The sequence below is a fragment of the Martes martes genome, assembly GCF_963455335.1.
Source record: "Martes martes genome assembly, chromosome: 1".
Taxonomy (NCBI): Eukaryota; Metazoa; Chordata; class Mammalia; order Carnivora; family Mustelidae; genus Martes; species Martes martes.
This window is the reverse complement of record NC_137888.1, coordinates 216447614-216461534: the sequence shown is the minus strand read 5'-3', so window position 1 is coordinate 216461534 and position 13921 is coordinate 216447614. Positions and strand designations below refer to the sequence as shown.

The 13921-nt window shown below is 63.7% G+C and overlaps 1 protein-coding gene across 18 annotated transcripts in view; it reads right to left on the bottom strand.

Moving 5' to 3' along the window:
* TCF3 (transcription factor 3) overlaps positions 1-4074 on the bottom strand; it is a 31242-nt gene extending 27168 nt beyond the window's left edge. For 17 of the 18 annotated variants that reach the window (XR_013966748.1, XR_013966749.1, XR_013966750.1 and 14 more), the window contains exons 1-2: positions 3956-4074; positions 2151-2252 (exon numbers count right to left, since the gene is read on the bottom strand). Coding sequence is in view for 7 of the 18 variants with exons in the window: in XM_080802385.1 (XP_080658511.1) it covers positions 2151-2222 (72 nt within the window). In the remaining 11 variants the exon portion in view is untranslated. Of the gene's footprint in view, positions 1-2150; positions 2288-3955 lie in introns of those variants that run through there. The other variant, XM_080802389.1, reaches the window with a different exon arrangement.
* Positions 4075-13921: the final 9847 nt, after the last annotated feature.

The window sequence follows — 13921 nt, the reverse complement described above, 5'->3', positions numbered from 1 at the left end:
CCCCAGCCCCCACCACCACCCAGGTGAGGACACGGACCCTGTGTGCGGGACTCCCGGGGCCGTGTCACCAGCCCTCGGACAATCCCAGGAAGGGGAACCATGTCCCCACGCCCCGTCCTACCGGAGGGAAACACAGACCACACAGGCCACGTGCTCACCTGGCCACCGCAGGCCGGCAGCAGGAGCTCATGGGAGGCGGGGAGCCCGGCGGGAGGCAGGTTCCCACTGGGTCTGCAGCCCTGCTTGGGGCGTGGCTGTGCTCGCTCAACTGGCCCAGCCTCCCCAGGGCCCTGTTCTCCCACATGGGGTCCCGGCCCACGGGGGCAGCGGAGGCCTGCACCGAGGGAGGGGCTGGCCGAGCCACGACCAGAACCCACTGGACCCCGGGCCTGGGGGTCGGGAGCCAAGCCCCTGGGGGTGGGAGGGCCGCATTCCAAGTCTTTGTGTTGTCCCCTCGGGTACCAGGCGCTGTGCTGCGTGGCATCACCCACAAGGGGCACTGGGCCCTGTCAGTCCCCACACGCCCCTACCGCCCCGCAGCATCGGCCTTCTCTTCTGTGAGAGGAACCCAGAGCCCTGACCACACGGGACACCGAAAGCCAGTCCCGCAGGCGCCCCCCATGCTCAGAGCCCACGTGCCCTCCGTGCCCCGACAAGCCTCCTCTCCCCCCTCGGAGAATTCAGGGCCCGGCAGCCCTTAGCGCCACGGCCAAGCTGTTCCCTTGCGCTGTCCCGAGAGAGCGGCGTCTCCTGCACGGGAACCTGGCCCCAGCGAGCACTACCCTTCCCGAGCCGCGCTCGGTCTAAACCCAAGCTGATGAGAAGACAAATGCACCGGGTTTCTCTGGGGCAGGTGCGAGGCAGCCGCTAAGGAAGGACGGCAGGGGCGGCCGAGCTCTCGGAGCCCCGGAACGAGACCAGGCCTCTCTCCTCGTGACAAGGATGGTGAATGGAAACGCAGCTCTGGGTGCGCCTGAGAGAAGACACAGGGCACCTCACCCCTCAGCCTCAATTTCCTCATCTGTGGAACGGGTTTGGAACTGGGGCGGAGAAGATGTTCGAAGGGATGGGGGAACGAGGGTTCAAAGCTCTCGGCCAGAAGAGGCGAGCCTCCCCCCCCCCGCCCCCCGCCCCGTCTGTTCCAGCTCAGTAGCCCGTGACCTGTCGGTTTAACAAGAAAACAAGCGAGCCACACTCTGGGTTACTCAGCCGGGGAAGCAAAAATAAAATGGGGCTTAAAAATGGCTCAGAAATACCAGTGTGGCCCTTCCGGAGCCGGAGCCCTCTGTCCCGGGGGCTGTGTTTTTCCACAGGACGGCTGCTGTCGTTTCGGTTTGGGGACTTTTGTTTTCGACAGGCCTCAGCGGCCTGAGCCTCCTCCTGGTGGGGGGTGAACTTCAGACTGAGAGCACCCTCCCCCCAAACGTTTCAAACCCCAAGAGCGCTTCCTGCGGAGGGGCCGGAGCAGGACTTGGGGAAGTGTTCATAGCAGGCTGCAGGCACCCAGAGGGCACACGGACCACCCCACGCTGGTGGCACATGACCTACTGTACAGATGAGCACACTGAGGCCGCCGCTCCCACCCCCGGGGCCCGGCTGAGCTGCGTGAGGCCCGGGAGCCAGCAGCCTCCCGAGAGCTCTGTCCAGCCAGGCGGGAGCCACGCACTGGGGGGCCCCTGGAGCACCAGAACTCATGGGAGGGACAGTGGCAGCTCCCACCTGCCTGGAGACGCCCACACTCCCGAGATCTGCCATGGCCTCCTGCCCGGGCCCCCTGGCTCCTGACCACCCATCACGCCAGCCGCCATGTGGCTGAGTCACTGAGGTGGGGACCCTCACTGGCCACGCTCTCTGCCCCATACTGATCATCTCGGTCCTGGGTGCTTTTCTTTCCTTCCTCCTCCTTACCTCCACGCCAATGCACAAGCCTGATCACATCTACTTTCCAGATCAAGAGACCAAGGCCACTGCTGGCCCACAGCCCACGTGCCCCATTGCACCCCAAATCCTCCAGCCCCCTCCCACCAGGGACCCTTCTACCCAGCCAAGTCTGAGGTCTGGCTCTGGACTGTTGGGGTATTTCTGGCAGATGCTTCTGCCCCAGGAAGCCTGGAGACGCAGGCCGGCACCCAGGTGGGGCCCCAGCTTACCATGCTGAAGTCCAGGAGGTCACTGAGCTCCTTGTCTGTGCCCACCGGCGCCATCCTCTGTGGCTGGTTCATCCTCCAGGGCCCAGGGGCGGCACCTCAGGCCTAGAGACGGCCCCGCAGAGGAGGGGACGGACACACGGGGAAATGGAGAGCAAAGAAGAGGTCTGAGTGACGGTGGCAGAGATGGACAGATGGGGAGTGGGAGAGCCCTTCTTCTGACGGCCCTGAGGGCTTGGGTCTTCCCAGAAGGAGCCCCTTCCTGACCCCCGGGGGGGGGGGGACAGAGCTGCCAGAACTCCCTGCTTTGGGCCCCTAGAGACCTCTCCCCAGAGCCCTCAGGGAGTTTGAACACTGTGGGGGCAAGAGGGATGTCTGCAAATACACATTCCCTAAAGTCCTCCAAGACCACCAGGGAGTCAGATTGCAAATTTCAAACGGGATGGAGGGTGGGAGTGGTCCCTTCCCCAATGTGCCAGAACCCGCCCTCCTCCCCCCCCAATCTCTCCTTCCCAACAGCAGCCCCGCCAGGCGTGCCACCGCCACGGAGGAGGGAGGGCAGCCCAGGCCCCATCCCACGGGAAATGTCATGACCCCCGCCCCCCAACAGCTGTCATAGCCTGTTGAGAAGTAGGTCGCCCCCAAATTCAAAGCTAAAAACAAGCTTCAGTACGGCTCAACGGTCTTCCCGAGTCCGCACGGGAAGGGAGGAGGGCGCCCGGCGCAGGGACCTGCCTACTAAGCTCCCCTTCACCCCTCACCCCCTCCCCCCGCAAAGAAAACAACCCAGCTCGGATCGGAGAAAAAACCGCCCCCAGCTCGCTTTATTGTCACGATGTATCCGGGAATTATTTTTGAGCAACTTTGAAAACATCCCTCGCCTGCCGCTCCGGAGTGGGCTGGGGTGTCCCCGAAGCAGGGCTTCCCCGGCCCGGCCGCAGGCGCCTCCGTTCTCGAGCGCGGGCGGAGGCTCACCTGCCGGGCCCGCCGCCCCCTGCCCCGGGGACGCGGAGCGCAGCCGAGCGCGCACGCTCCGGCCTGGGTCCCCGGCTCCGCGGCGGCGGCGGCGGCCCCCTCCCACGCGGGGGCTGCGGGGCGCGGGGGGAGCCAGGGCGCAGCCCGAGAAGCCCCCGCTCGCTCGGCCAGCCCGGGGCGGGGCGGGGGGGACGCGGCCGGGCCAGCGCCCCTCCCCCGGCGGGCGTGCGAAACTGACTTCGTCGGGCCCGAAACCGCACTTTCTGGCGGGGCGGCCGAGACCGACTCCGGGGCGGCCCGAGGCGCGGGGCCGTGGGGCCGTCGCAGGGCTCCGGGCCGGCGCCCGCCGCGGAAGGAGGGGGCGGCGCCGCGAGCGGCCGCCCCGGGCCCCGACACCCCCGCCCCGCCCGCCGCGGCCGATGCAGGCGGCGGCCCGGGAGCCTTTGAAGCGGGCCCGCCGCCGCCCCGGGCCGCGCTAACGCGCAGCAGATGTTCGCGCCGCGGCCCCCCCGCCGGCCGGCCCCAACCTGCGCCACGGGCCGCGCCGCCGCACCTTCCCCGCCAGACAAAAGGACGCTCCCCGCCCCCTCCGAACTCGGCGCCCGCGGAGGGGCCCCCGCCCGCGCCCGCGCCCCGCCCGCCGCGCCGCAAAGTTTCGCCAAGTGCGGCCCGGAGGGCGGGGGGCGCGGAAAGTTGGAGAACAATGACGCCCGGGCCGCGGCGGGACGCTCCCCGCACGGCGCCCCCGCCCCGAGGTCCCGGCCCGCGGCCGCGGGGGGAGGGGGCGGGCCGACTTCGCACAAAGCCGCGGGCGCCGCGTCCGGCGTGCTCACCTGCTCGGCGCGGCCGGGCCCGCAGCGCGCGGGGGGCGGCGGCATGAACGGCCCCCCCCGGACAAAGGGGCGCCGCGCCGGGCCCCCGAGGGTCGCGCGTGGGCGGCGGCGGCGGCGCGCGGCCCGGCCCTCCCCCCGCGGCCCGCCCCGCGGGGCCCGTGCGCGGCCGGGGCGCTGGCGGAGGCGGCGTGTGCGGAGCTCGCGCTGCCCGCCGCCCGCGTCGCTGGCCTCCGTCCGGCCCGCTACGCCCGCGGCCGCCGCCGCTGCCTCATCTTCCTGCGGCGGGAGACATGTTCCGCCCCCCGCCTCGCGCGCCGCCCCGCCCCCGCCAGGCCCCGCCCCGCGCACCGCCCCGCGCCGCGCGCCGCCCGGCGCCGCCGCGGATCCCTCCGCCGCCGCCCGCTCGCAGGCCGCGCGGCTCGTCTTCCTGCGCGCCCGCGGGAAGCGGCGCGGGCCTCGTGGGAACTGGGGCCTGGGAGCCGGGGGCGCCGGCTAAGGGCGCGGGGAGGGGCCGGGACTATCTTCCAGCGCGGAGGCGCACGCGGGGCGACAACGCACTGGTGACGCAAGGAGGCACGGGCCGTGAGACGGAAAGAGAAGGCTGGACAGCGGTGGCCAATCGGAGGGTGCGAAAGTTTGATTGGCGTGACCGGGGGCCATTCGCGATGCGGCCCCGCCCCCGCCCCTCCTCCTCCGCGAGGTCTAGCGAAGAAAGAGGTGGGACTCTCGGAGCGTTAGTCCCGGAGGAGCGATGGGGGAGGGCTTTGCGGTTTTATTGTCAGGTGTGCGTGCCCGCCCGCGCGGCCTCTCGGACGAGGTCGGGTCTCAGTTCCTGGGGCTGGCCCCCGGTGCTGGGTGTTGAGGGCGGGCGTGTGCGCCTTCGCTGGCAGCGCGCGGAAGCCAGCGCTGTTTCAGGGTCCGAGAGGCCCACGCGCAGCCCGCCCTGTGCCTCTGACTTGCTGGTTGCTTCCTCCTACCCGAGTCTCCGCTTGCTCCCCCGCAGTCTGGACCTGCGCCTGGACAGGGCTGAGGCAGGACCCAGCCTTCCGATGGTCCGTGGTCTGTTTCCTTCGACGTCCGACATTCTTCCCACATCCAAGGGCTCTTCAAACCCCACAGAAGGGAATAATCGAATTACAAATGAAGGAAACGAAAATACCAGAATCTTAGGGCGCCTGGGTGGCTCAGTCGCTTAAGCCTCTGCCTTCGGCTCAGGTCATGGTCCCGGGATCCTGGGACCGAGCCCCGCAGCGGGCTCCCTGCTCGGCCGGGGCTCTCCTCCCTCTGCCTCTGCTCATTCTCTCTCTCTCTCTCTCTCAAATAAATAAAATCTGGGGGGGAAAGAGAGAGAGAAGAAAGAAAGACGGAAAATACCACCATCTTTCGTGGCTTCCTGTGTCCCCAGAAGCCACCCTCCTTTCCAGGCCTGGGAAGAGGCCACCATCTTCCTGACACACTAGACTCTGGCCACCAGGGCCTCTTGGTGTTTTAGAACCTGCCGGGCTCGTTCTCACCTCCAGGCTGTTGTCCTTGCTGTGCCCTCTGCCTGGAATGCTTTTCCACTCACACCTGGAAACCCCAAATCACCCTAGTTCAGTGCTACCCCCAACCCAGGAAGCAAAGTGGTGGTCCAGGGTGACGAATGAGTGGAGAGAACTAAGGAGAGGCCAGAGGGCTCAGGGCCTCCCAACAAAGGCACAAGCCTCCCTGCTGCACCCAGAGTAGGCTGACCCTCACCCTGACCCCTTCTGGCTCAGAGAATTCCCCTGTGCTGCACGCCTGGAGAGGAGGTGTGGGTCTTGTGGCCTGGGTTCGAATTCCTCATTCCTTCCCGCCTCACTGTGGCCTCGTGCAAATTCTTGACACCCTCCGGTCCTCAGTTTCTGCGTCGAGAACAAGGAAGGCACAGCGATGGGTACAGAGCGGGTGCCCATGGCTTGAGCCTTCCTCCCTCAGCCTCTCCCCACTGATGGGCTCGTGTCCCTGGCGGCACAAAGGCCCCTTCAGTCCCCAGCCGTTCTCTGTGGCCCAACCCTGACACTACAGGTCTAGACCCGCTCCAGCTTCCCCCCCAGCCTGGGGGGTTTCTCAAGGAGCAGGCTGGGGCCCAGGCCTCTCAGGGCCCCCAGCCTCACACAGACCGTGTAAACAGCAGCCCCGGGGCCACCGTGCCTAAAGAGGCCTCCACAAACTCACGGACCGCACAGCTATTGACTACGAGCTGTGTGCCTCGCTCGGTGCAGGACACTGGCCCAGTGGCATCTGTGACCCGCCCCGTGTCTGCCCTCCAGATGGGCCATCAGAGGCCCCCCTTTGGCTCTACAGGTGACTCTTTGCATCCATACGTTTGACTGTCAGGTCCCCACGACCGAGAGATTAGACCCATTGTACAGATGAAGAAACTGAGGCTTAGAAAGGCCCTCTCTGGGTCCAGTGCGCCCCAGGGCTCACACCTGCCAGGAGGGCCTCCTGGCACCCACAGGTCACCGCTGTCCTCCCTGGGGAGGCCCAGCCTGGACTGAGTCACTGGGTGGAGCGGCCCGTGGGGGCCCCCGCATGCCTGCCACCTCTGCTCAGCCCCGAGGCCTGGGTGAGCCCCACAAGGCCCTGGCATGGGGACAGACCGCCAGTGGCAGGTGCCAGGGGCCCCTTGAGGCCGGCCTACAGCCCGCCCACCCCCGCCTGCCTGCTTGCCTGTGGCCTTTGTTCTCCTCTGGGTGCTGCCCGCCCGCTTGGCCTGGGCAGGCAGGAGCCCGAGTCCGACTCCCCCACTTGCTTCCTCCTTCCACACAAGCCACACCTGTGCCCTGGCCCCAGCTTGGGGACCCCACGTGCGGGAGAGAACCCCATTTCTGGTTGGAACGACGAATGCCAAGAACAGATTCTCGCCAGTGGTGGTGGTGATGGGGGGAGTCGAGGGACAGAACACAGACGAGGGGCGGGCGGCAGGGACAGAAGCTTCCAGAAGACAGAGGAGGTGTGTAGGCCAGGGTTGTCCTCGCAGAGAGCATGTAACAGAATCTAGGAGTCTGGGGCCATCTCCTGACATCTGTTTCCATTTGTCTCCAAGATGGGAATGTTCCCTTGGGGTGTGAGCAGAGCCCCCCACCCCAACGCGCACTGCTCCTCCCTGCGTTTCGTAAGCCCTGGCGGGCGGGGCACATCTCGCTCAGCCAGAGCCCGGCTAGGACGTTTCCCCGTCCCCAGCCCGCGTCTGCGCCCCCAGCCCGCGTCTGCGCCGGGGAGAGTAGCGCCTCTGGAGCTGGGGGGCTTCTTGGTCCCCGTGGCCCCCCGCGGAGGGGCCTGACCCAGATCCGCCCGCTCATCCGGGGTTTGGGGGCTCATTTGTTCATTCCTTCATTCATTCTCCCTGGCTTCCGGGAGCGAGGGTTCTCCAGGGCCTGCCGCTTGGGCCTAGGGCCGGGGGTCATGCTGGATATGGGATGCGGAGTGGGAAGGGGCTGCCGCCTCCCTGGCAGCAGCCACACCACCAGCCCCTCAGGCCGGACTTGTCTGGCTCTCGCAGCTCTAAGCACAAGGAAGGGGACCCGGCAGCGACCGACCCCTGCCCATCCACCCCAGCCGTGTCCCGGGGAGCCAGGGGGGCCGGGAGAGCTGGGAAACGGGCTGAGCGCAGCCGGCACCCCAGCCTCGTGCTCCCTATTGCCGGGCACCAGACGAAGAGGCGGAAGGCTCTGAATGTGCTCTCGCAGGACCCGGACCTCAGTGGGGCGGGTCCCTGGGGGCAGTGACACTGGGTGTGACCAGAGGATGAGAAAAGCCAGTGGGGGAAGCGCGGGGACAGAGCTCTGGAGGCGGGACTGCACACGGTGTATCTGGTGTATTTAAGGGGACTTCGAGGCACGAGGCCTAAACCCAGGGAAGTGGATGGGAAAGGAGCCAAGTCCGGGGGTGGGGTCGGGCCTCAGTGGCGCAGGCACTAGGGCGCCCTGGCAGGGACTTGAGCAGGAGAGGGGTGTGGTCCGTATGGCTGCTGTGCGGAGGAGTGTTGGGGGGCCTGGAAATAGATATTAGGGGAGGAGGAGGGCTGGCCCCCGGGGGATGAGGAGCGCGTGGAGTGGGGATAGGTTTGAGGGGGACCGGAGGCTTGTGAGGGGAGGGGGCATGAGGAGACAGCCACCCGTCGGGGCTGGGGGCAGGAACAGTGGTGCCCTTCTCCCAGCAGGGACGTCTCAGGGCTGGGGCAGGAATGAACGGCCCACAGAAAGGCCCTTTCCCGCCCAGGCCCTGCAGGACAGAGCCAGCCCTGGAAGGACAGTCGTGCACCAGGGGGCGGCAAGTGGGCAGGTGAAGTCCTGACCCGGGCCGAATCCCGACCCTGGACTGAACCCTGCGCCTGGGCCGAGCTCCCAGCTATGGACCGAACCCTCTTTCCACCTGGGCCCCCCACTTGCCTTGTGCCCGGCCACCCACAGGACCAGTGGCACCTGCCGAGGGCGGCCCTTCCCCCTCCTGGCCCAGTGCCTGTAGCTCCTGACTCAGGGGCCCCCAGGGCCCGTCCCGCCACATTCCGGGGTGGCCTGTGCAAACACAGGGTGCCTCCCCAGCAGCCCCCATGGCATTGTGTGCCCTGGTTCCCGGAGTGGAGGCTGTGGGCGGGGGACAGGGAGTCCGGCCCGGTACCCGCCGCCTGCCCACGCACCCACCCACAGGGCGGCCTCACTGACCTGTGCCTGTGGCGGCCCGGGCGCTCTGCCGACCTCACCACACCAAGGGCAATCCTTGTCTCCTGGCGTTGTTCGCGCCCCTGAGTTTCGCAAATGAGCAAGTCACCGCCATTGCTCCAGTGGGGAAACTGAGTCTCGGGACCCCACCCCATTCCCCTTCCTACGGCTCCTCAAACACCTTTGCCCTGGCCGTGTGCCTGGCTATCTCTTCCTCATCCTTCGTTAGCTCTCAGCTCGGGGGCCACCTCCTCCAGGAAGCCTCCCTGGTCCCCAGAGCTCGCCAGATGCTCCCCAAGTCTTGGAGCCTCTCTTGCTTTCTGCAGTTTCCCGTTACCCCACCGTTCACCAGCTTAGGCCCCCCAAGGGCAGGGAGCAGGCTTTTCTTACTCTATTTATGAGGCGTGGTACGCAGCAGGTGCCCAGAGGCTGGGCGGGTGGCAGTGAAGACAGGCAGCTTGGCGCCGAGGGCTCCTGGTTCTTAAGGCCAGGTTTGGGGGCCTGAGAGATGGGATCTTGGGGAAGAAATGAGCAGGAACCACTGGGCCTGCCTTGCCAACAGAACTGGGTTCAAATCCTGGTTCCACCATGTTGTGACTGTACACCTCGGGCAGAGGCTGCCCCCTCGGGCCTTAGCGTCCCCTCTGAAAATCAGGGCTGGGGCTGGCCATCTTCCCTGCGCCTGTCATATGGGATCTCACTTTGGCCCTGGGAGGTGGGGACCATTATAAGGCCCATCTTGCAGATTGAGAAACTAAAGCTTAGAGGGATACACTGATCTGACCAAAGCGACATTAAGGATTCAATGCCCAGGACTGGCCGAGGGAGAGTGTCTGGGTGGGTGTTTACTCCTGTTCTTTTTTTTTTTTTTTAAGATTTTATTTATTTATTTGACAGACAGAGAGAGAAATCACAAGCAGGCAGAGAGGCAGAGAGAGAGAGGAAAGCAGGCTTCCCACTGATCAGAGAGCCCAATGCGGGGCTCAATTCCAGGACCCTGAGATCATGACCTGAGCCGAAGGCAGAGCCTTAACCCCCTGAGCCCCCCAAGCGCCCTGTTTACTCCTGTTCTACAGGAGGGGCGGGTCAGTGGGGTCACCAGGGCGCTGGCTTTGTGCCCGGTTCAGTGACACACTTTGTTATGCCGAGCATCCCCTGTGATCTTCCCACCAGCTCAAAGAGTGGGGGGCCGTGACTGGCCCCATTTTACTGAAGAGAACACTGAGGCCCCCCAAAACGCCTGACTGCATATTTACGGAGAAAATGAAAAGGTTATAAACACAGGTCATCCAAGAGGCCCAAGGAGGGAGGCAGCCCCTGGTTCTTCCTCTCTGGGGTGACATCCAGCCCTTTCTGGGTTCCCAGGCACCTGGGCCCAGGCCTGGCCCCTACTTGCCCTTGTGCAGACAGGAGTTTTCAAATGGCTGTCAGGGAGTGTGTGAGGCAGGATCGTGGGTGGGAAGTGCTTGGACTCATCTGAGCTCCCTAGAATTGGAGGAGTCTCCAAAAAGCAGGCGTTATATAGCCTTTCCATCCCCTTGCCCTCTTCCTGGGTGGAAAAGGCACAAAGGCCAAGACATAAAAAAAAGAAAAATCTTCATATGGGACTATATAAGAACACAACACTTCTGACTTAAACAGACACACAGAGGAGGTTAGACAACAGAAAGTACTGGCAACATTGTAACAGAAGGATGTATAGCCTCCATATGCAAAGAGTTCCTACAAATCAATGACAAAAATAACCCTACAGAAAACCAGGCAAAGAAATGAGCATTAGTTCATACAGGAAGAAATAAGAATGGCAGTTAAAGGGACCAAGAAAAAGAAACTTGACGTCACTCCTGATGATAGAAATGCAAATACGCCAAGAAGAAAACACTCACTGACCTCACAGTTGGCGAAATGGTAAAAGACTGGCTGTATCGGGGCGCCGGGGTGGCTCAGTGGGTTTAGCCTCTGCCTTCGGCTCAGGGCATGATCCCAGGGTCCTGGGATGGAGCCCCGCATCAGACTGTGCTCGGCAGGGAGCCTGCTTCCTCCTCTCTCTCCGCCTGCCTCTCTGCCTGCTTGTGATCTCTGTCTGTCAAATAAATAAATAAAATCTTAAAAAAAAAAAGTAAAAAAAAAAGACCGGCCATATCCTGTGGTGATGGAACGGGGTATGGGGGTCCACTGGAGGGTATGTATTCCAATAAAGAAAATCTACTACATCCCTTTGAACTTCCCCTCCAATTCCAGTCCTAACACTGAAAAAGCTAATAAAAATCATAGCATCTGCAGGAACATTGAAACAACCCATGTCCAGCAAAAGGGGTCACACAAGAAGATGACATCACCATCATAGGAGGAATGCTGTCCCCCCTTACAGTGAATGGGGCTTGCAGGCATATTCTGAGCAAGAAAGATGTTGTGGGTGGATTGCTGGATAAAATACAAGTTTGAAACCCACGGCACCATTTTGGGGGTAGAGATTTTGTAAAGGAAAAAAAGTGCTTTTCGAAAAAATGCAGGAGGAAACGTCCCCAGGGTTCAGCGGTTACTCTGGGGGAGGGGGGAGACTTTCAGTTCTTACTTTGTATTTATATTTAAGAAGTGGAATTAGCTGAGAAGTTGGACTTTGTTTTCTCCATGTGCATATGTGTGTTCGTACTTTTTAAGTTAAAAGAAAGTTTAGTTTTCCCCGTCACAGCTGAAGCTCTGTGAGCCTACAGAATCATGGAATGGAGCTGGGTGTCCATGGGGGGCTACCCCAAGCCCTTCCGTGACAATGCTCACTGGGCATTCCCTGGAGGGGACAGGTCTCCAGCTGCCAGGGATCCTCTGGGGGAAAACCCTCATGTTCCAGGGAGGTCCCCTCCCGGGGCCATCCAAGAGTGAGCAGAGTCTGAGGGGCACTGCCGGGTCCAGTGAGATCATCTCCCCGCAACTCAAAGCCCGAGTTCTCACCAGTTAAAGGGGATCAGAGCCCGTGCCAAGCACCAGAGGAGAGGTTGAGCCTCCTGGTCTCCGTCTGGGCCGGTGCTGGGGGAGCATGGAGGGACAGTCCCTTTCCTGAGGGCAGGGAGAGCCCCAAGCACTGCACAGGAGGAACTGGGTCATGGGGGAGGGTGTCAGGATCCTCTCCTGTGAAGGTCGCTAGTCTCAGTTTCCCAACTTGCACCGAGGCCGGAGAAGAATCAAGGCTCTGCGTCCAAGCCCTGAAGGTCCTGCCTCTAGGGTTCTCAGGCCTGGCCCTCCCCCTGCCATCTGGGGGGGGCCTGGTCCCCTCCCAGTTTCTGCGTTTCCTCCCACCCCCAGCTGGACCCAGGGCAGGGCAGAACTCTGGGTCCCAGGCCGGCCCCTGACCTCTCTGTGTCTTGTTTTGACGAGGTCTGCAAAATGGGCACGAAGAACAAGAAATTCACCCACCAGCTCCCAATTCCTTCCCTGCCTGTGGTTTGGCTGTGTGCGATGCTGGGGCCTGGGGAGGCCTGGAGGGAGAGGGGAGAATCCAGGGACAGGAGCAAGGCCTGGAGTCGAGCACCTGGCCTGTGCTCTGGCGTGCTCCCCCCAGCACTTCTCGTGCCTGCTCCTCCCTTGGGGCCTTTGCACAGCTCGGCCCCTGCCAGGAACCCCCCTCTCCCTCAGTCTACAGCCCGGTATGCTAGTCAATTAGCTTTTCTCGCACCTACCAATATCCATAGTTTTCTGATTTGCTTGGGCCCCTGCGCCCTCCCCCCTCCCCCCCCACCCCGTTCCACCAGGACAGCCTGGGGGCCCGGCCTGGCCACTGCTGGATCCCCCCGCACCCAGCCTGGGCCCCTGCACACAGCAGGCACTCGATGGATGTTGAGGTTGGAGAGGACGGTGGTCCCCATTTCACAGGTGGGGAAACTGAGGGTCAGAGGCACGTCCTGAGGCCAGATAAAGAGTGGCGCCTGGCCCAGGCAAAAGCATCCCCACTCGCCCCGGGGGGTTGCGGGGGTCCTGGGACAGCTGGTGGGGCCCGCCACAGCGGCCTGAGGGCTGGCGTGTGTGGCAGCGGCAGCTGGGGCTCCTCCGGGGCCCAACCCCCAACCTGCATGCAGGAGGGAGAGGGAGGGAAGGAGGGGAGGCAGCAGCTGGCGGTTTTGGCCTGGGGCCAGCTCCATCCCCTGCTGGGAGGGGCCCTGCACTGGGGCGGTCTCTCTGTCTCTCTGTCTCTCTGACTCTCTTTGTCTCGGTGTGTCTGTCTCTCTCTTTCTCTGTCTCCTTCCATCTCTGTACCTGCCTCCGTCTCCCTATCTGTATCTCCCCTTTCCTACACTTGGCCCCCTGGGGCTGTCAGGGCGGAAGGCTGGGCCCACTTGGTGGCATTAGAAGCCCCCTTCACTTTCACCTGCCTGTGCGAGTGGACAGGACCGTCCCTGCCTCTGTACCCTCGTTACGGTCTCTATTCCTCCCCCGATGGGAGGCACCTCTCATGGGCTGGAGGACCCTGAGCAAGTCTCCCCGTTGTGAGCCTCAGTGTCGCATCTGTAGAGTATCTGTGGGCACCTGGGACGGGATGCGCTCGCTGGACACAGGCGCTCGGTGGGACCACAGGCTGGAGGTCCTTGTCCCTTGGGCTCATAGCTGGCCTGGGGAAGAAACAGTGACAAAGGAACCACTTTAGAGGCACCTGAAGCTGTCCTGAGGGTCAGAGCTAAGTGGCCAGAGAGGGTCTCAAGGAGGGGGTGTGGAGGCTGGGAGTGATCTTGGTTGGCTCATGGCCAGTGCAAAGGCCCTGAGGCCCAGGGCCACCCTCAGCCCAGTTGCTGGCTCTCCATCCCCAGGCCACACAGTGAGCTGACCTGGTTGGCCCTGTGTAACTGCTCCCCCATCAAGGGCCTCCGGGGCCAGGCCATGGGGAAGGCGGTCAGGGGCAGTGCGGGGGAGCTGCAGGTGCCTGGGGGGAGGCAGGGAGGTGGGCCAGCTCTGCAGCGCCCCCAGCTCTGCGAGCCCAGCAGTCCTGCAAACCTCAAACCTCGAGACCTCCTCGCTGACAACAGAATCCATCACAGGGGCCTGCCGCTTAATCACCCCTGATTTGCATTTTTGCATATTAATGAAGGCAGAGCTGCTAATTTTGCCGCACAGAGACTCTTGGAGCTGGGCGGGCAGTGAGGACAGGCCTTCCTCCCCAGGCCTGGGAGTGTGGGCCTCTGGGGACGGGATCCCTGGCCCGCAGTGTCGCCCCCACCCTTGCGTCCCAAGGGCCCCACCCCTCAGGAGTCCCAGGGTCTGGCTCTTGAAACTGGGACATCAACCTTGCCATCCG